Source organism: Mauremys reevesii, linkage group 5 (assembly GCF_016161935.1).
Source record: "Mauremys reevesii isolate NIE-2019 linkage group 5, ASM1616193v1, whole genome shotgun sequence".
Lineage (NCBI taxonomy): Eukaryota > Metazoa > Chordata > Testudines > Geoemydidae > Mauremys > Mauremys reevesii.
Genome location: NC_052627.1, coordinates 120,016,630 through 120,039,097, shown reverse-complemented (window position 1 = coordinate 120,039,097; position 22,468 = coordinate 120,016,630). Strand labels below are relative to the sequence as shown.

The window sequence follows — 22,468 nt, the reverse complement described above, 5'->3', positions numbered from 1 at the left end:
TTTTTTTTAAAATTGATGCGGTCTATACTTAGCTAAATAGAGCAACCTTGTGCTTCTGTTGTCGACACTCTTGCATTCCCTCCCCCATTCCCCACAATGTGTTCTACATCCATCTGCTTCATCTTTACTATAGCGCCAATCCTGTAAAGCGTTTAAGCTCATGCTTAACTTTAAGCACGAGTAGTCCCATTAATTTATCTTCAATTTAAACAATTTAAACACATGTGTTGTAAAGTGCTTGTGAGGACCTAGCCCCATAACTTGAAGAGATGCTGAGAGCTGAGAAAGGAAGGGACTTCTGCAGACAGACAACATTTAATTTTAAGAGCAACTGATTTTCATAGCTGAGTAAAGAAAATATACCTGAAATCTAAATTGATTAGATTCAAGCATTACACTTTATTTCTTTAACAATATAAAAAAAAAGTTCTTCAATGTGTGTACTCTTATAGAAAAAGAAAGGAATGAAAAGGAAAAGGAAACAAATTCTTCCACTGAACCTTTGGGTTTGCATACATAGTGGCCAAATTCTGTTCTCTGTCTACTGATGTAAATCCTTGTAATTCCCCTGAAGTCAAAGGTGTTGTTCCAGACTTACACTGGTGTAAGTGAGATCAAACATTCACCTTGCACTGGGAAGTTGCATGATACATAGATCCCTCTGAGACCCCAGAGAAAATGTAATATGTTTATTTTCTATTGATACAAGTGATTTTGTCTGCCTCCATTTTTGGGTACTTAACTTGGAACAATTTGCAGAGGACCAATTTCCAGAAAGTGCTGAGCACCCAAACATCTTAAAATTGGGCCCCTTTATTGAATTTAAGCTGGTCACCTAGAAATGGAGGTATGAAACATCACCAATCACTTTGAAATTTTTGACTTACATGTATGTCGGTAAGGGCACATTATTGAATAAATACATTTGACCGTATCTTTATCCATAAGTATCTTGTGTTAGTGGTAAATTCTTCTGTTACTATTAAAGTTAAGATGTGATTGCACATAAAAGATTTAGCTGTTGACATAATTATACAATGTTTGGAAACATCCAGTATGTTATTGTTCTGATAGTGCCAAAAAGGTGTGTGGAGCTCTGGCTGGGAAAAAGACAAGACAGGACAGCAGGGAGTGTGATGATTCAATGCATCTCCTAAGTAGCTTTCTTCAGTAGGATTCCACTGACTCCCAACTAGAATTTAAATTTCACCTTCCCCCTTCTCCCCGCCAGCAAAAATCCTGAAGGAAAGCAGGTAGTGGCAACATCAGGTTATTCTTCCCTGGATGCAAGGATCCAGGTTTATGTAAGGAAGTGGAATATACTCTTCTTGGTGAATCTAGCCCTAAAAGTTTAGTAGAGGGCATTTTAGAGCATAGGCTCATCTTCAGGTGCAGGATGGTGGTGGTGGGGAGTTGTATGGGCATACGTACCTTCTCCCCCACTGCAAAATGAGAAACACTGTAGGGTTCTATGTATCATTCTGAATTATTTGTTTCAATTCCATGACACAACTGGTAGCTAGGAAGTTTTCCTTGCTGCTTTGTAACATCAGTGTCAGTTAGCCTAGTATAACCTGCAAAGGATTATCACAGTAGCATGGAGAAATTGATGTCCAAGTAGTAAATGTTTCCCTCTTCCTCTGCTTGTCTGACAGATAAATAATGTTAAAGAGCTATTTAGCGTTAAACCTAATCTGCTCTGCTCTCGGAGATGCATCTCTCACTCTAAAGAGTTTGACAACCCTAAGGGAAATTCATTAATGAAATGTTGCCAAATAAAATTTGAAACTATACTGCAAAAAGGCATACATGAAAAAATGCTACTAACTTAAACAAGCAAAGGGAAACAAGTGATGAATGGTTTTGCATGACTCGGTTTCTCAGGGGTTCATGTACATATATTTTTTAAGTTTCAATCCACATTAGTTCTCAACCTCTGAACTTTGATTTCTGCATCGAGTTCAAAGTCAAAAGCCAAAAAACAAATACTTCAACCTACCAAATTTGTCCTGTGTTGGCACCAAATCAACTCAATTTGGGCCAGAGTACAATACCCTTACTCACAATGAATAGTACCTTACAACACAGAGAGTCCTACTAAAGTCAACAGGACTACTTGTGTAGTAAGATAGTGTGCATAGCAGTATCACGCTCTGGAGCTATTTGAATTATTTCAATGCAAAACTCACAAAGCAGAAAGCAAAACTCACAAAGCTCAAAACTGGACACAGGTTTGCTCAGAAGCATTATGAACGTTAGCAAACTCTCCCATTAATGTAGTTAAAACTCTAAATTTGTAACAACATCCTAAAGCAAGCAAGTAAATTTAACATGGTTTGGGATAACACTGGACAAAATCAATCTTTAGATTTCTATGTTAACACGTGATATTTATCCCCTTCCACAATTGTAAATAATGTATTTTGATTCCTACTTACATTCTTATTGCAGGTTATTAGAGAAAACAGCAAAAAGGTAAAAATTTAGGCCACAGACACATTTAAGAGTAAAGAAAGAAAAAAGACTCAATAAAAGTGCCAAAAAATAACAAAGATGCATGAGGGGTACAACTCAGCAATAATGTAACAGAGCAAAAGTAAGAGACTGTAAAAAGCTAGTTATGAGAATGAAACAAACATTGCAGAAGTTAAGAAAGGAAATTTTTCAAGTACATAAGGAGCTGTTGGGGACCCTTACAAGACAGCAGAGAGTGTTTAATGGCTGAAAACACTGCAAAAAGCATTAGTAAATGCCTTGTACGATTGCTTATAAGGAACACAGTTACCTGTCCAGCACGTTTTCCAGAATATATAAAAATGATGCCCAAGGAGCTTGAGATTACATTAAAACATGATAAAATTCTGGAGAAAGATATTGATGGAAAAAAAAAGTAAGATACCGGGGCAAGATGGCGCTCCTTAGATGATGGTTAAGGTGGTAAGAGGAACACTTTTAGAGAGAGTGAAAAGCTTATGACAAACAGGAAAGTTCTCAGGTGCTGTAAAGACAAATACTGTACATGTATTTAAAAGGATCTAGGAAACTAGGGCTCCAATCCAGGAAAGCACTTAAGCACACACTTTATTTTAAGGCACACAAGTATTCTCAATGCTTTAAATCAGGATAGTGACATGGTAAAAGTTAAGCATGTGCTTAAGTACTTTGCTGAATGGGGGGTTTCAGTGTGAAGCCTTGACTCCTGGTAACACTGATCAGATAGAGAGCAGGAAAATGCTTAATTTTTAAAATAGCATTCGGGGATTTAGCAATGATTCTCACAGTGATATAGCATGGACTCACAACAGTGCAAGTCTTATAAATCTGACTTAATTTTCGGAAGAAACAAATGTAGACACAAGTTATCTTAACTTGTGTCTACAGCTTTTTCTTGTAGTTATCTTAACTACAAGAAATATTAGTACAGTGGCACACAAAATACTAATTTACAAGGACAGGCGAATATGGTGCAGGAGATAAGCTGCTCTAGCTGATAAAGAATTACTTGTCCTCAAGGCTCTTGGAATCTCTAGTGAACACTTGAGGTATCCTGTATTGTCCTTTCAGCAATCACTATGCCTGGAGTGGACTTATTCCAGTGTTACACAGTGTGTTTAGCAGAGGGCAACCACATTTGGCAGATAAAATGTTCTTTATTCAAAGAATATTGGTAAGTGGAAATACTTCAGAAATGGAAAGACACAAAGAATGGTTTTACCAGGCAAAGATAAACACGTTAATCAAGGAAATATAAAGGACAGGTACAATAAGACCACTTTGCATTTAATTCCCCTCACCAAAAAACTAAAGTCTTGTCTATATGGGGACACTCAGAAAAGTTAATCTGTATTAACTAAAGGTGTACATTTAAAGTGGATTAGTTAAACTGTATTAAGCCCCTGTATAGATGCTCTCGTTCAGAATTAACGTGGCCTCAATTCAGTTTAGTTTAATTCACTTTACTATAAACTCAAATTCCTTGGGTAACATTTGTATATATTCTGGAAAATGTACTGGAATGGTATGTCTGTCCCTTGTGGTATGCACTTTGAATTAAACTAAACTGAATTAAGGCCACTTTAATTCTGAATGAGAGAGTCCGCTCAGGGTTTAATGCAGTTTAATTAATTTACTTTTAATTCACACCTTTTAGTTAACTTGGATTAATTTTCCTGAGTATCCCCATGTATACCAGTCCTAAAAAATGCAAACTAAGGCACAGGAAGGATGGGATGCTTAGAATAATTTAGGAGTAATGTGTTTACCTAGAAAAAAAATCAAAGATTAAAAAAGCTCAAGAAAGGTTTTGTGCAATTGGCATTTCAGACAGACATGTGCAGGATCAACTTATAGCCAGAGTCAAAGACCAAAAATTCAATAAGATAAGAGGAAAACAGATTTTCCAACAACTTTTTTTTATGATTGCTGATAAAAATTAGTGCAACATGCAAACAGAAAAGGTGGGAAGATAGAGAGCAGGAATAGCATAACCCATCAGGAAAATTAGATGTCTCCATAGAACGCTATTATTTGGCATTTGGAAGTACAGAATTCACTCTAACTGCAATCTTATATGGAGGCACTCAAACAAATTATTATTTTGATATGGTACTTTTCTTCTGACATTTTTAGAGAAAGACCATCTTTTCCCCCATTTCTGCTTCCCCAAACTTCTCATAAACTCTTGAATTCCTGATCCTACACCAAGGTCAAGAAGCATTGAATACATATAAACAATTGAAAGATAAAGCGGCAAGAAGAAGAACAAAAGAAGAAAAGCAGAGAATTATCACAGATCTAGAAACACCAGAAACATCTTGACTAAAATTTCAGTATCTCTCCGAATGTACTGTTAAAAAAGGCAACATCATTTCTATGAAAATACTGAAAAAGCAAAAGAACCTTTATTTCTGTTTTAATAACTTTTTGTTGCCCTAAAATGCATTCCCTCATAATTAAGGCTGCTAGTTTGTCATGGAGGTCATGGATTATCTGACTTTCTGGGACCTCCATGAGTTCTGCAGCGGACGGTGCGGCTGGCCTGGGGGCCGCCTGAGCAATTCGAGCAGCCCCTTGGCCAGCCACATCGGCCACTGCTGGGGTAGTGGTGGGCCACTGCTCCCTCCCCGCCAACAGCAGCAGGAGTTTGGGTGTGGGAGGGGGATCAGGGCCAGGGACTTGGGAATGGGAGAGTGTGAGGACTCTGGGCGGCACTTACCTTGGGGGGTTCCCTGAAAGCAGCAACATGTCCCTCCCTCCTCAGCTTCTAGTTCCATGCGCTACCTCCACTCACAGGCATCGCCCTTGCAGCTCCGGCCAATGGCAGCTGCGGAGCCGGTGCTTAGAGAGGGGACAGTGCGTGGAGCTAGGACCTGAGGAAGGGACATATTGCCGCTTCCAGAGAGCCAGGCAGGGAGCTTGCCAGTCGTCCCCCGCCCCCAGCAGTGGTCCCGGGTCACCCACCGCTGCCTGCACCCCTCAGCACCCACAGGGGTCCCAGACTGCCCCCCCCGGACCGATGGCGACCCTCCCAGGCCCCCCCCCCCGAGTACCCAGGGCGACCCCACACAGACACCTGCGGCACTCCCTGGGCCATATCCCCACAAGATTTAGTCAGGGGTATATAATACAAGTCATGGAGAGGTCACGGGCCATGAATTTTTGTTTACTGCCTGCGACCTGTGCATGACATACTAAAAATACCCATGACTAAAACATAGCCTTACTCATAATCCATACTAATTCTCTTAGCAAAATCAACTACAAAGATTCGTCTCCCTCACATATGCTTAGCTGATGAGAACACACGCCAGCATTCTTAACATATTTTTGGGCCACAAAATAATAGCAAAACTAAAGAAACTATTCTTAGTTGTGACATTCCTCTGATTTTACTATTAGATCCCAGGGAAGCAGGAAACAGATGGCAGAACCATGCCATCTGGAGAGACAAGACCTAGTAATGTATAGTCATTCACTGTTTTTCAATAATAATCTCTTTCTGCAATGAAGTCCTATTCTATCAGGTGTATAAAACTCTGTCTAAAATGTATTTTAAAAGCTAGTTATCTTAAGTACCTCTGTAGGAATGTACCTAAAAAGTATCTCTTTGAACATAATGAAAAATGAGATCAGATGATGATCCCAAATGCTGTACAATTCATTGTTGTGTACCTCATGACAATGCTCCACAAACAGTAAGACTCTCACAATGACTTTATTAGCATACAAAACAAGCTTCACAAATAAATGTGCCTGTGTGCTGAAAGGAAGAATTATCTGAAGTGCTGCTGTCACTTTAGTGTTAATTCAATGAAAATTTTTCATCAACCATCACTCAATACAATTAGTCAAATGTGACTGTGAAGTGAGATTATTATTACCTCAGAGCGTATATGCTGGAGAGACTACATGTAGTGACAGAAACACTGTCATAGTCACTGCTGGAGATGGAGCTGAGGGGGGAATCACGTAAGCCATCCTGAGAACTGAAAAAAGCATATGGAAACAAAATGAACTGCTGAAAAGAACAAAAATGAGAATAGAGCAATGGATCGCAAATGATCATACAAGAAAAGAAAACTACAGCGACAGTAACACTCATTTACTCTCTGGGAGCCCAGGTATATATTTGAACATATTTTAGATTAGTACAAAAAGCGCAGATCAACTGGCAGGACCAATGGGCATGCTCTCTGTGAAAATCATCAATTTAATTTATAGTATGCAGTTAAGAACGCTGGGGAAAAAACAAAAGACCTTCGTTATTTTAAAGTGTGAGTGCAAATGTGTCTACATATTGTAAATATTGGCCTACATTTTAGAATGAAGATACACCATGACCAGGCATCCCGAAAACCATTGTATGTTTCATACCAATATAACCAAAGATATAAGCCCAAAGAACTTTTAAAATGCCAAGACAAATTTCAGCTAACAGTTTCCAAGCTGTTGGAAGGAAGGAGGAGAATGGGAAGGGAAAGTCAATGTGGTAAATGAAGAGTTGCTTCTCGCTTCCTGTCCTGCTGCTATACTATATGATTTAACAAATCCATTATTTGCTCAGTCAGCACAGGACTGCATGGCCCTCAAAACTGCCATGGAGCTCAAAATTTTATCTAAAACCTGATTGACATTCCTATGCAGAGCTTGACAAACCACGGCTACTTTATAAATCTACTGGCTAATGAGCAAAACATGAACTATTTAAAATAATGGAATACACCCGACAATGAAACAGCTTGTAAATATTATATGATCTTTAAAGGGACATTTGAAATGTAGCCAATTTCAAAATTAGAATTAAAAATAATTTCAGGTAGTACTCATTTGCAAATTAATAAGGTGCAGCAGAACAGTGTTTATATCTCAGTGAAAAATTGTCACTCTACTATTGGAAGTTCCACACATTGAAGGAAATTAAATTACAGTAGATAAAGAAAAATGTACTCCTGAGCAAATGTATCACAGTAGTATTGGTTCTAGACATTACAAAAAAATTCTTTAAAGCCCTTTGAACTAAGGGGTCTGACAATGAAAATCATTCGACATCCAAAGAGAGAGAGGTCTGTCTCAGAAATATAATTAGTTTGAAGAAATGTAGTTGGTTAATTTGAATTAATGGTTTGACTGGCATGTATGTTTGAGGCATGCATTCAAACCAGTTGTAATCCAGATTCTCTACTCCTGTCATATTTAAAACAGCTAGTTTTGCAGGCAAGTGTCCAGAAGAACACTTAAGGGGAATTTCTCAAAGCAATATATAAAAGGTACATGATCTAATCCCATTACGAAACAATAAGAGTTGTTTGCATACCTCCCACACATCGCTTTCAAAACGTACCCCTTCGTGTTCCTTATTTCTGATTGCCAATTTAAAAATAAATCCCTGAGTATATTATGTTTTAGTTGAAAGGAGGACGGGCACACTGGGAAAATAATTTATCAGACTTCAACAAAAATCCATTTAACTTTCATTTGTTTTAAGTAATTTCCCTTGCCAATTCTGCTCACTCTGACGAGACATTTGTATTTAAACAAAGATTTGCTCTCACAGCTCATCTTCACCTTCCTAATCCTGAAATGTGGTCATACTGCTAATATACGGCATCATAACCAGTTCTATGACAGCAAAATGATGTAAAATAATACAAGATTGTGAATCCACACTATGATCACTGTAGATGTGGTATACCTAGACTTTAGTAAGGCATTTGATACGGTCTCGCATGATATTCTTATCAATAAAGTAGGCAAATACAATTTAGATGGGGCTACTATAAGGTGAGTGCATAACTGGCTGGATAACCGTACTCAGAGAGGTTCCCAATCCTGCTAGAAAGGTATAACAAGTGGGGTTCCGCAGAGGTCTGTTTTGGGACCAGATCTGTTCAATATCTTCATCAATGACTTAGATATTGGCATAGAAAGTACGCTTATTAAGTTTGCAGATGATACCAAACTGGGAGGGATTGCAACTGCTTTGGAGGATAGGGTCATAATTCAAAATGATCTGGACAAATTGGAGAAATGGTCTGAGGTAAACAGGATGAAGTTTAACAAAGAGAAATGCAAAGTGCTCCACTTAGGAAGGAACAATCAGTTTCACACATACAAAATGGAAAGAGACTGTCTAGAAAAGAGTACGGCAGAAGATCTAGGGGATATAGTGGACCACAAGCTAAATATGAGTCAACAGTGTGATGCGGTTGTAAAAAAAGCAAACGTGATTCTGGGATGCATTAACAGGCGTGTTGTGAGCAAGACACGAGAAGTCATTCTTCCGCTCTACTCTGCGCTGGTTAGGCCTCAACTGCAGTATTGTGTCCAGTTCTGGGCACCCCATTTCAAGCAAGATGTGGAGAAATTGGAGAGGGTCCAGAGAAGAGCAACAAGAATGATTAAAGGTCTTGAGAACATGACCTATGTAGGAAGACTGAAAGAATTGGGTTTGTTTAGTTTGGAAAAGAGAAGACAGAGGGGACATGATAGCAGTTTTCAGGTATCTAAAAGGGTGTCATAAGGAGGAGGGAGAAAACTTGTTCACCTTAACCTCTAAGGATAGAGCAAGAAGCAATGTGCTTAAACTGCAGCAAGGGAGGTTTAGGTTGGACATTAGGAAAAAGTTCCTAACTGTCAGGGTGGTTAAACACTGGAATAAATTGCCTAGGGAGGTTGTGGAATCTCCATCTCTGGAGATATTTAAGAGTAGGTTAGATAAATGTCCATCAGGGATGGTCTAAGACAGTATTTGGTCCTGCCATGAGGGCAGGGGACTGGACTCGATGACCCCTCGAGGTCCCTTCCAGTCCTAGAATCTATGAATCTATGAATCACGCAGGACAATCTGCCTTGTCAAGATGAAAGCTACTGATCATATATCTTCAGTAGCAGTAACACTATTATAGAATGCAGAAAACTATTAGCAATTGCTTCTTTTATAATTTTTCTGTTTCAATTTTGCCCCTGAAACTTCCTCCAGCGGGTAATACTTTCTTTAAGAAGGGATCAAGTCCTGCTTTCCTTATATACTTTTCTGTTAAATCCTGCATGAAGAAACCCAGTGATTATTTCTCAGTTTCCTGCAATACAGAAATATTGTATCTATTTTTGCTAAATTTAGTATTTCACACATTGTAAACATCAGGAGTCAGACCTCAAAAATCTTAAAACTGGCTAAAGAGCCAGGAGATTTAAAAAAACCAATGCATTCTAGATTATTTATTAGGGTTGTCGACTAATCGCAGATAACAAAACTGTCTGGGGATTTGTTCTGCTTTGAGCAGGGGGTTGGACTAGACGATCTCCTGAGGTCCCTTCCAACCCTGATATTCTATGATTCTATGATTAACTCAAAAGTTAATCGTGATTAATCGCACTGTTAAACAACAGAATACCAATTGGAATTTATTAAATATTTTTGGATTTTTTCTACAATTTCAAATATATTGATTTCTATTACAACACAGAATACAAAGTGTACAGTGCTCCTTATTACTATTTTGATTACAAATATTTCCACTGTAAAAATGATAAAATAGAATTTTTCAGTTCACCTCATACAGGTACTGTAGTGCAATCTCTTTATCGTGAAAGTGTAACTTACAAATACAGATTTTTTTGTTACATAACTGCACTCAAAACCAAAACAATGTAAAACTTTAGAGCCTACAAGTCCACTCAGTTCTACTTCTTGTTCAGCCAATTCCTAAGACAAACAAGTTTGTTTACATTTATGAGAGATACTGCTGCCTGCTTCTTATTCACAATGTCACAAGAAAGTGAGAACAGACATTTGCATGGCACTTTTGTAGCCGGCATTGCAAGGTATTTACCTGCCAGATATGCTAAACCTTCATATGCCCCTTCCTACTTCGGCCACCACTCCAGAGGATATGCTTCCATGCTGATGATGCTCGTTAAAAAAATAATGCGTTAATTAAATTTGTGACTGAACTCCGTGGGGGAGAACTGTATGTCTCCTGATCTGTTTTACCCACATTCTGCCATATATTTCATGTTATAGCAGTCTCAGATGATGACCCAGCACGTTTGTTTTAAGAACACTTTCACAGCACGTTTGACAAAATGCAAAGAAGGTACCAATGAGAGATTTCTAGAGATAGCTACAACACTTGACCCAAGGTTTTAAGAATCTGAAGTGTCTTCCTAAATCTTAGGGGGACGAGGTGTGGAGCATGCTTTCAGAAGTCTTAAAAGAGCAACACTCCAATACGGAAACTTCAGAACCTGAACCACCAAAAAAGAAACCAACCTTCTGCTGGTGGCTTCTGACTCAGATGATGAAAATGAACTTGCATCGATCCGCGCTGCTTTGGATGGTTATCAAGCAGAACCCGTTATCAGCATGGATGTTTGTCTTCTGGAATGCTGGTTGAAGTATAAAGGTACATATGAATATTTAGCACATCTGGCATGGAAATATCTTGCGACACCGGCGATAACAGTGCCATGCAAATGCCTGTTCTCACATTCAGGTGACACTGTAAACAAGAAGCGGGCAGCATTATCTCCTGCAAATTGTAACCGAACTTGTTTGTCTGAGTGATTGGCTGAAGTAGGAGTGAGTGGATCTGTAGGCTCTAAAGTTTTACATTGGTTTATTTTTGAATGTAGTTTTTTCTTTTGTAAATAGTTCTACATTTGTAAGTTCAACTTTCATGATAAAGAGACTGCACTACAGTATTTGTATTAGGTGAACTGAAAAATATAATTTCTTTTGTTTTTTACAGTGCAAATATTTGTAAACAAAAATAAATATAAAGTGAGCACTGTACACTTTGTATTCTGTGTTGTAATTGAAATCAATATATTTGAAAATGTAGAAAACATCCAAAAATATTTAAGGAAATGGTACTCTATTATTGTTTAACAGTGTGATTAATGTTTTACTCATGCAAATACTCACGATTAATTTTTTAAATCACTTGACAGCCCTATTATTCATATTTGCCTTCTGGGTTTTGAGCCCTTAGGATTCATGTTTTCCAACTTTTCTCCACTACCAAAGGGGCTAGAAACTATCTTTTTTAAAAAAGCAAGTTGAAAGTCTTGTGTAATCACAGGACTCAATGAGCTAAAGCTTTATGAAAAAAACAAATATCATGAGACTCATGGTAAAAATTGCTAGAGTTGGCACACTGAATCAGTTATTAGTGTTATGCTCTTTTGTTTAGTGTGTGTTACAAGTTGGAAAGCAAGACAATAAAGAGTGAACATAAATTGTATGCAAGTTATGTATCTGGAAAAGAGTGGTAAACAAGCCTGGTGATTAACCTCAAAGTATTACTGGGAAATCATTAAAAACACAAAACAACTAAAAAACCGTAGCTCACAATCCAGTCACATTTTGCATGAAGCAATTGCTAGCTTTTAGTGATCTGCTGGCCACTTAAATGTCCCTCACTTTTGGTAAGTGGAGTCAAAGTAAACGAGCTGACCCATCACCTGAGATTATACAGTAATATTAGCAGATATGAAAGTAGTAGCCCTTGTAGCATGAACAGCACCAGAATGACCACGCTATGCTATGATTATTTCTCACATCCTCCTCCCACTTCCCCCCACCAACAGATTTCTATGCGCTGAAGACAATATTACTTCACTAATTTTCTTTTATTGGGTGAAAAAATTGGACACCTTTTTGCCCATATTTGAAATCCGTGTTCAAATGTGTCATGAGCTACAACTTGACCAAAGTCCAGTGCAGAGTGGCGTATTTTTACTGAAACGTTGTACTTATCCTCTCTGTGAGGATGGGAGAAAGAAGAGACAAATGTGTCAGAACAGAGAGGACAGTCTCTTAGATGGTCTGAACAATATATATATTTGTATGGTTTAATAAATGTAGGTATTTTACAAGTATAATTTCCCCCTCCTACTTACAGTGCTTTCCTTGCATAAAATCATTGCATTTTGTACCCATGTAACTTAGACTCTAAGGTGATTCTGTGTTCTGGCCAGCAGCAGACCCAGCACACAAAGTATCCAGAGTAATCCATAAATGTGGCTGTAGTACGGACCATTACTGAGTCCAGGGGCCTATGCAGGCATAAAGCCTATAGACTTTATAAAACATTCTGAGACTCCGGCTACTGGGGATTTGCAGGACTGACTGTCCATGGCTTTAAGACAGTGGTTGTCAATCTTTTTTCATTTGCAGTCCCCTAAAAAATTTCAAATGAGGTGCAGACACCTTTGAAAATCTTATAGCTGGTCTACAGTACCACTGAAGTCAATATGACATATGTCACTTAGGGATAAGAAAACAACACTGCCCTTAGCGACACAAGTTACATTGACTTAAAGCAGTGTCCACATGACACTATGTTGGTGGGAGATGCTCTCCACCGACATAACTTCTGCCTCTCGTGGAGGTGGAGTAATTACGCTGACGGGAGAGTGCTCTCCCATTGGCATAGTGTGTCTTCACCTGGTATGCCGATGTAGCGTGGTAGTGTAGACTTACCTCAGACATAGTCTGCAGACCCCCATGGGTCTGTGGACCACAGGTTGAAAATCACTGATTTAAGAGGAATCAGAAAAAAAAAGTGTCTGAATCCCACTCCACACTCTTGTTGCTTGTCAAAGGTTTTTCTGTCAGGTGCCAATGGCCAATGACTGCCAAAATTTGGCCCCTGGGGTCTCTTCCATCATTTAAATCTATGCCTGCTAGTAATTCTAATTAATGCATATGCTTCTGCAGTGTGCTTTAGAATTTAAGCTACTTAAATTCAACAATAGACTTTATAGGTTAGACAGAGTTAGTCTTGCTTTTATTCTTCCATATCTGTACAAATAAAAAATTTCTGAGACGTTTGGGGTCTGTATCTGTCTCAGACTTAACAATTATCAGCTATATGTCTAAACAGGTGCAAACTCTTGGCTGACTAATCTGTCAACATGTAATGTACATTTATGTCAGACCATCTTCATACCAGAGAAATTCCTCAGACTCCGTTTTGTGTCCCTGAATAAACAAGTCACTCCACCATTAGACGCTACAGGTCACATGATAAGGTCAGCAAGTCAGAGCTCTGGGTAAACAACAGCAGTGAGTATTTGGAATGTGCGTCCCAGAATAAGGTAATGTTGGCATGCATTCAAGCTGATAATGTTTGGCAGGGAGCATGAGCGGAAATGACCTGATAAGACAGTGAGCATGTGCAGTAAAGATCTGATAGCTGACTGAACAGTGTAAAAGGCAAATGGTTGAGAGAGGAGTGAACAAGGAATTGAGAAAGCAAGGAGAGAAGTTAAGCAGGTGGGAAGTGGACGAACTGGCAAGAGAGCTAATCAAGAGAGGCAGCTACAGCAGCAGCAACAGAAAGCTGACAGGACAGAGGAACCCTGCAGGTTTTTAATCATAGGTAGAGGGGTGTGTGGGTGTGTGTGTGTGTGTGCGCGCGCATATATATAAATGTCTGAGTGTGTGTTAATTGTAATTTACCTCTGTAAAATGTAAAGTACAATTTAAGAACTCTTATCAGGGATCCATTGCAGACCAGATATCTGTAACAGAGCTCAACCATTTAGAATAAATTGAACTGTATGCAATTGCATTTTGAATACTCTTTAACTTGCAATAAGAGATTTGTATTTTAGTTAGGTTTTTAGATTATATTGTATTAGGGATTATTAGTTACATTAACAAAAGGATACTTTTTTTTTTGAAAGAATATTGTCTATCATTTATTAGAAGGCTGTATCCATGTCCTCCAAGTGTTTCCTTAGTTATCCTGGAGACCCATATCTTAGGAAGACAGATTAAGGTAATATTTGGAGATATACCAATCTCCTAGAACTGGAAGGGACCTTGAAAGGTCATTGAGTCCAGCCCCCTGCCTTCACTAGCAGGACCAATTTTTGCCCCAGATCTCTAAGTGGCCCCCTCAAGGATTGAACTCTCAACCCTGGGTTTAGCAGGCCAATGCTCAAACCACTGAGCTATCCCTCCCCCCAAGGGTGAGAGGGATACGTAGGTGATTCTAGGGCCAGGCACCCCAAGTTTTGAGGTGATAGTTTAGATACATAAAACACAGCATCCCGCATGATTGTGGGAAAGCATTTATTTTTTTACCTGATTTACACATGAACACTTCAAACAACTTCATTTTCTATAATTATACAACAGATGAAGAATCAACATCTGAAAAGCTCTCTACACATGGTCCCCCAAAAAGAAGACTTGTGGTCTCAGTCCTACATGCAATACAGTTCACATTTGACATATTAACCAACATACTGGTAAGGTATTTCTTTACATGCAGTCATATGAACATAAAATCACTCCAGTAGTACAAAAACCACACAGAGCACCAAGAATGAAATAAATAAATAAATATTGGGAAGTCAGACAAGCCATAAAGCATTCAATAACAAATTAAACAATTTTTTTTCACATTAACAAAAATACATAAAATACTTAAATTAAAATTTTAACAGTGTCCCCTTACGTATTCCCCGCTCTGTCTCTTTAACCTTGTTTTCCCATCCCTCATCTTTACTTTCTCTCTTGAAGGGACTGGTATTTCCTCCTTTATGTTTTCCATTCCCTCAGATGGTGAAAGGAATGGATGTTTATGTAGGATTAACCCTGAGGAAAACAACAAATAAAAACAGCATTACACTTACCTGTTAAATGCATTTCTCCATCTGCACTTCCCTATGGAACTGTTTCACGAATGGCTTGATCATAAAATTCTAAAAGCAGGCAAAACAGCTCTTCACCTCATGTACATACCTTTTGATACCTGTAATGACTTCTCTGCTGGACTTGAAGTTATATGTTGACATGTTCATCTTAACTTTCCTTCCACCTCTGCTAAAATTCTCATCCATGCTGTCATCCTCTCACATCTTAATTATAGCAACTCCCTCTCCTAGGACTTCCCCAAATCCTAGCTTTTCAAGACTCCTGTATGTGAAGAAAGTTGCAGCCTCATGGTCTTCTCATAAATATCAAGAAGCACTTCCTGATCACTGCCAGCCACAAACATCTCCATTTGTTTCTCATTCAGAAGCTGAGAATTACCATCCAGCCAGACTAGCTGATCACAATGGTTCTTTCTGGTTATATAACCTGTGAATCTTTGAATCATCTATGAATCTTTGGGACAGAGCCTCAGCTGGTACAAACTGGCATAGATCCATTGATATAAATGAAGTGATACCAATTTATACCAGCTGAGGATTTGATACCTGCCTCTTAAAAAAATGATCTCCATGGATTTGTTTCAGCCTACTTTGTATTATCTTTTACTACTCTCCTCCCCATTTCTTCTCCTCATCTTACACCCTCCTCCTCAGAAACTAGTCAGTATGGGAATATCTTTCCCGTTCCAGCTCCTGCCATCTAGAACAGCCCTTCTGTGTCTTCCTGCCTTACTAATGCTCCAATTCAAACCTGATTCACTAAACTCTTGCTTACGCTTATCTCCCTTCTTTATATACTATTTTTGTTACTCTTTTTATGACTATAAACATTAGAAAATGCCTTCCCTCCACTGTTTTCCATACTTAAACTCAGATATTGTCTGTTATCTCATTTTTTATTTCGGTAAAGTGTTAAAGTGTTTGAGGATATACATCGTATGAAAGATTCCATTAAAGTTAAAGATAGTGTAATATATCAAAGGTGGGGTTAACTATTAGAAAAAATAATGTATACACATTTTTAAAAGTGTCTTGCTTCTCTGTGCCATTATAAAGTGAAAATGTCTACCAGAAATGGTAGTATTTCTTTTTGACTGATTTAGATTGTATGCTCTTCACAACAAGAAACTCTGTGTTTGTACAGGGCCCAGTGCAATGGAACTTCAATAATTATGGGGGCCTTTACAAACAATTTCCTGATGTTACAATAACTAACAGATAGAGAAAACACCTTTATTCACTTTTTGGAGACTTCATTTACTCACTGCAATTTCTGTTATATTAACACTGTAACCTTATGTTTGATAAAACCTACTTAATGTGCATGAAATCAAGATTCCCCTTTATATGGTTCTCTTCCATTCTCATTAGCGCACCTTTAGAGACCCACTCCGGAGTTCCAGGGATACTGTGGGATCCTGAGGTCAACTGACCTGCATTTCCTACCTCATGTTTCCTGTAGTCAACCAGTTCTCGCTAGCTGCATATGTTCATTAGCACAGTTATATGTAGAAGATGCATGCATGGACAGGCATATTTCCCAATAGGTGTTAGTGTAATCAGTATTGGAAACACAAAACATTAATCCTTCCCATCATCCACCCACGCCTTATATGAACTGTGCATTTTTTTTTTTTACTGCTTCTTTTTATTGGTAATGAAAAGACATGCCACACCAATTTGGGCCTTGCTAGGTTTGTGGGACTCCTTGCTAAACCCAAAATAGTGGGTGAAAGGTGGATAAAACTTCATCTCAACCTATGAACACACTAGATAAAATTGTTTATGAAATTATGGATCAGAGCCAAAATGACCAGTGCATTTAAAATGAAAGAACCAATGAGGGTTTTCAAAGTTTCTAATAAGGTTACAGAATTGTTTTAGCAACACAAAGTTAAGATGGAAGGAAATATGTCTATATGGGACCAGTAGATATTTGTTTTGATGGAACACAATTTCCACCTCTTCTTGGGCATTATATTTCTGGGGAGCACCTGAGAACTAGCTTATGCATGGGGATAATAAAAATGTAAGGCAATGAGCCTATACATACAGGGAACATTAGCTATTATAACTCTCATGTTGGTTGCCCACTTGGACCTGAGATCAAATCTCATCCAGTGGTTAGGACACTAGCCTAGGATTTGTGAAACCAGAGTTCAATTCCCTGCTCTAGCAGACTTCCTGTGTGACCACCCAGGACAATACTTTGTGCTTCAGTTCCCCATCTGCAAAATGGGGATAAAAGTACTTCCCTACATGACAAGGGAGGCACAAGGATGAACACATGAAAAGACTGTGAAGCACTCAGATACTATGGTGATGGGGCCCATATAGGTATCTCAGATTGACAGATTTACCATCATACCATCAGGATTCTATTTTCCACATCCTGAAAATTGTTCTGACCAGACTAAACGAGGAGAAGGAGCCCAATGATACCACATCTTCCATAGCTGTGTCCTCAACAACTCCTGGGATGTACATTCAAAATTTATTTTATTCCTTTGAAGTGTATTAATTTTCTATCCTATCCTGTTCCTCCTACCTCTTTTACTAGAATGTTTTTCTTTTTTTAAAAGAAGAATCCAACTTAGTCAGCCAGGACATATCTGTCTTTTGGCAACACATCTGTGACCAAAAAGGCAATCTTAAAAAAAACAAAAACCCAAATATTTGATTCTGGCTAATAAGGATTGCTTACTATGTGCTGTGTCTGTGATTTTCCAGCAAGTGAACAGTAATTATTAGTGAGACAAAGTAATAAATAAATACTAGAGATAGCCCAAAGGTCGGACAATGGTGATGTCACCCTTATTAGTGCTTTCCTATGATGTGATACAAGTAGATATGTTAACAGTATTGGTTCAGACGCAGTTTTGAACCTGTGAACAATTTTTGAGGGTCTGGCTATTTTCTGCAACAAAACAATTGTGTATTTGATGCTTGTTTTCATTAGTTTTAACAATTTTTGGCCAGTTTCCACTCCATTCCCTGGGATGTGCATCCAGTATCTTAGGTGTCATTTAATAATTTCTTATTATTTCATTATCTATGAAATGTCAGCTAATTTTACATTCTAAGTGTACATCGCCAACAAGCTAACTCTTTCAAATCTCATGTCAACTTAATCAGATGAATGGCTTTTAAAGCTTAGGTTTTTTTAAACCAGATTTTTTTTTATTATAGTGAAAATTGAGATTTAGTAGAGGTTGCTTTTGCTGATAAATGGCTTGCTGGTACAATACACTGACATTTTCATTTCATCCCAAGGTTGGATGATAACTGAAGTAACATTCTTAGTTACTGTGCAGAATCATGATGTTCAACGTGTGAAGTCAAACATTGTAATATCTAATTTGAACTTAGTGCTGTGAAACATCTTGCAGAAAAGACTCGGGGCCAAATTCAGTCTTGGTTGTACTTACTTATGCAAAGGGCAGGTCTACACTACAGGGCTATGTCGACCTAAGTTACGCAATTCCAGCTCTGTGAATAACGGAGCTGGAGTCAATGTACCCTAGGTCGACTTACTGCGGTGAATACATTGAGCTGGGTCTCCTGTCAACTTACCTTATGCCTCATTCCGGTGGAGTACCGGAGTCAAAGGGAGAGCAATCGGTGGTCGATTTAGTGGGTCTCCATGAGATCCACTAAATCGACCCCTGATGGATCGATCACTGTGCGTTGATCCCCTGGTAAGTGGAGACAAGCCCAAAGTCTGAACTTGACCTACCATATAGATGCAGGATTCTATAATACAAACAAATGATTGTAAGAGGAACAGAGAAATTTCAATTGGGCGTTCAACAGAAGGCTAGAGAATCACTAAAGAAAAGCTCACCCATGTGGACAGTTGTGATTATTTTCCCAATCAACCACTCTTTCTCTAATAACTATATTGACAGGAGACAGTTTCCCTACTCTTAGATGGCTGGGTTAAGGATTAGAATCATTACAAACTGGCTATAGAGACAAGTTTTCATTTAAATACACAGTTTATCAACACCCAGCTGCATTTCATTCATGGGAAAGGCATCTTGCTATCATATGAACACAAGGCACAATTTCCTTAAATCCAACAGCCAGTAGAAGTTACATTTTAAAACCAAACTTATCAGAATCCCTGATTTCTATTCATTTATACAGGTATAAATGACTATAGCATATTCACATTTTTGTCAAAAGCCAACAATTAAATACAAGACTAAGGCTGTTTTACTGAAAACCTCCATTTACTTCACAGCTTACATATGACTAAATGTTGTAACGTATTACATGTAAGAAGAAAAATACCAAAATAGAAAGCTGGCATTGTAGGTGAAACAACTGTTCATCTTTTTATGAAGAGTTCTGAACAATATATTGGGGAATGGAGCTTTAAAAATTCATAACTGCACAGTTGTAAGGCTAAGAAATTACAGCAACAAGAAGTGAAACAACTTGAGTGCCAGGCTGAGGAAGGTTAAATTAAGAATCTTAATGTAGGGTTGCAGTCAGTAATTAGGGACAGCACAGAAATATGCTTTGCATAGGCAATTTGCCCAGAATGTATCATCCGTTCTACTTGGGGAAAATCACTCTGCTCATTAAACTTCTGCTAACCAAATTTGAACAGCATGAACATCCAACTACAACAGCTAATGAAAGATACACTATTACAGCTCACAGAAAGTGAGAGGAAATAATAGCAACGTTTTTCTCACTACTAAGCACAGCTCAGTTCTTATGTATACTATGAAAAACAGCTATACATGAGAAGTCTTATTACCGCACACACTATAAATACTTGCAATTAATTAATAAAATAAAGGAATTCTGGTGAAAATTCTGTATTTTAAGTTAGACAGAATAAACCTGGAAGAAAAAGTAGAGAGAAAATACTCAAGAATTCTAATTTAGATGTTGCAAAGTCAATAAAAAGATAACAGAATGGCACAGTGAAACCAGGCATATGAAACCTAAAATGCAAAAAAGCTAGCAATGCATAACAAAATGGAACAAATTATCAAAGCCTTATTTGACATGTGGAAGAATAATCCAGCTTTTCAAAGATTTTTCAAACTCCAAAACTAAAGAATGTCTTTCATCATGTATATCTCTTCATAAAGGGGAGAGTATTGTGATGGTCAGACTCAGCATTTTACTTATTCTAACTTATTCACCGTTTGAAAAACATGAAATACAGATCTAAACATTCCTTCTTTAGTGAATCTCATGCTTTTCTTCCCCAACAACGTTTCTTTGTTGCATAATCCTATTATAGTCTTTTGACTTATTGTTGATCTGCCATTCTGTAGCTATTCTGCTATTTCTTCCCACAGGGGTTTCTACTTTGTGTGACACAACAGCTTGTATTTCATATTTGCTGTCTTTGCTTCAAATCACAGGTTCACCAGATCTTTACAAGCACTACAGTTATATCTGCATAATACTAATGCTGCTGCCTGTGAATCATTTAATGTTGTGCATGTTTCATTTCTTCAACATACTTACAGGGAAATAGGGGGAAAAGAGAGAAATATATGTCAGACTGGACGTTAAGGACTATCTGCTGTTACCTACAAAAAAACAAAGTAAAGACATGTCAAAAAGACAAATCTGATTATGTACAACAGAAGAATTTTTAATGGTACATCAAATGTGATTGAATGATGACTTACCAATCAACTCTGCTGGATCAAGAAGTTCAGAGTAGCTGGCTTAGCTGGGTATTTGCAAAATAAATGTGTGTGGTAAGGTCCTATGTTACCTGGACATGCTAAATACAATAATCCTGGTTGGATCAGAGAAAGCAAATATATAAATGATGTTATATTCTTTACTATTACCATAGACTTCACTAAATGAAGATGCTCATGCTACCATTCATTTATGTGCACATCTGATAGCTATTTGATTGAGCCAGGGCATAGAAACTTCTCTTTTCTTTTAGTTGATTTTCAATGACTGAAAAGTAAATATACTATCAATCTGATGAATTAACATTTGCTGTGGTTCTCCCATGCTTATTACATTGCTTACTGTTCTAGCTAAAGAATCTATCATTCTGAAAATAATCCAGTGTCTCAAACACTTCACTCACTGTTAAGATAACACTCACCAGCACATCATAGGAAGCAGTTATAGAGAGGTCCAAGATGACATTCCTCTTTTAAAAGAGCCATTAAATATCAATGATTAGTTACCCATGGAACAAAGAGTAAGAGGAGACTGATGATGTTCCTTCTTGTACCTCAGCTGGCATGACAAATAACGCACATAGCCAAGAACCAAACCCAATGGTAGATATTTATATCTCTGTGAGTATTTATGTATGCAGTGGTGTAGCTGTGTTGGTTCCAGGATATTAGAGATACAAGGTGGATGAGGTAATATCTTATTGAACCAACTATTGGACTATTTATGTGATAATCTAAATGAATGAGAATCTCATATGTTTGGGTATTCCTAAACTATGTCTACTCCTAACAAAAGTGTGTGAAGATGGAGTAGTTGTTTGCTATCAATAACAATGGTATGCAATGAGTAAGTACACTCTCTTATGGTCTGATAATCAGAAGGTTGAGATAGCTAAATTTAATCAATTAAAGTTAGTAAGCTAGTCCTGGATAGCATTTGCTCTGTGTACTCTCTGCTTTGTGATGGACCTTTGACAGTTGTTGCTCTTCTTCTCCATATGACTGCACAAAGTCTAGACCTGTGTAAAATATTGTGTTTTTTCTCATTCCTTCTCTATTAGCATATGATTTCAATCAATGCTCCTTGCAGACACAGTATTTTGTTTTGTTTTTTGCAGAAATGTCCAGATGCCACTTAATATCTTTTATGCACATCTCACCCAAAAAAGTAGTCAAATTCTTCATTTGTGGCTTTGTAACAGGTATTTCAGCAGTGTGCAGCAATACTGTCTAGACACTAGATTTAAAGGTGATATTAAATATTTTTAAACAAGATTATATTCCCAAGGATTGTATTCCTTCATTTGACTATCCAAAAGGATAAAATTAGTCAGTTTGTAAAAAAGATTCAGGCCATGAGTCACAGAGATTCACTGAATATTTCTGTTGCATGGTTCTAAAAGTGGTCATAAAATCAAAGAAAATATTTACAAGCCTAAAATCATACATATTTCAAAATAATAAAATGAATAATGTTAAACTCTATCTGGAAAGGATATTACAAGCAAGGAATGTGATTTGTTTGTAAGAGGGATTATCAGCATATATGTACAGCAGCACACACTGCTAGTTTGAAGTAGCTGAAATGCACAGTAAATGTTTTAAAATGTAGAAAA

At 37.8% G+C, this 22,468-nt stretch overlaps 1 protein-coding gene across 7 annotated transcripts in view; it reads right to left on the bottom strand.

Moving 5' to 3' along the window:
* Nucleotides 1-22,468, bottom strand: part of ZFYVE28 (zinc finger FYVE-type containing 28) — a 298,503-nt gene that overhangs the window by 42,430 nt on the left and 233,605 nt on the right. For 6 of the 7 annotated variants that reach the window (XM_039539481.1, XM_039539479.1, XM_039539480.1 and 3 more), the window contains one exon: nt 6,381-6,485. The exons of the other annotated variant lie outside the window; for it this stretch is intronic. In XM_039539481.1, coding sequence (XP_039395415.1) covers nt 6,381-6,485 — 105 coding nt within the window. The remainder of the gene's footprint in view (nt 1-6,380; nt 6,486-22,468) is intronic. 7 annotated transcript variants of the gene reach the window in all.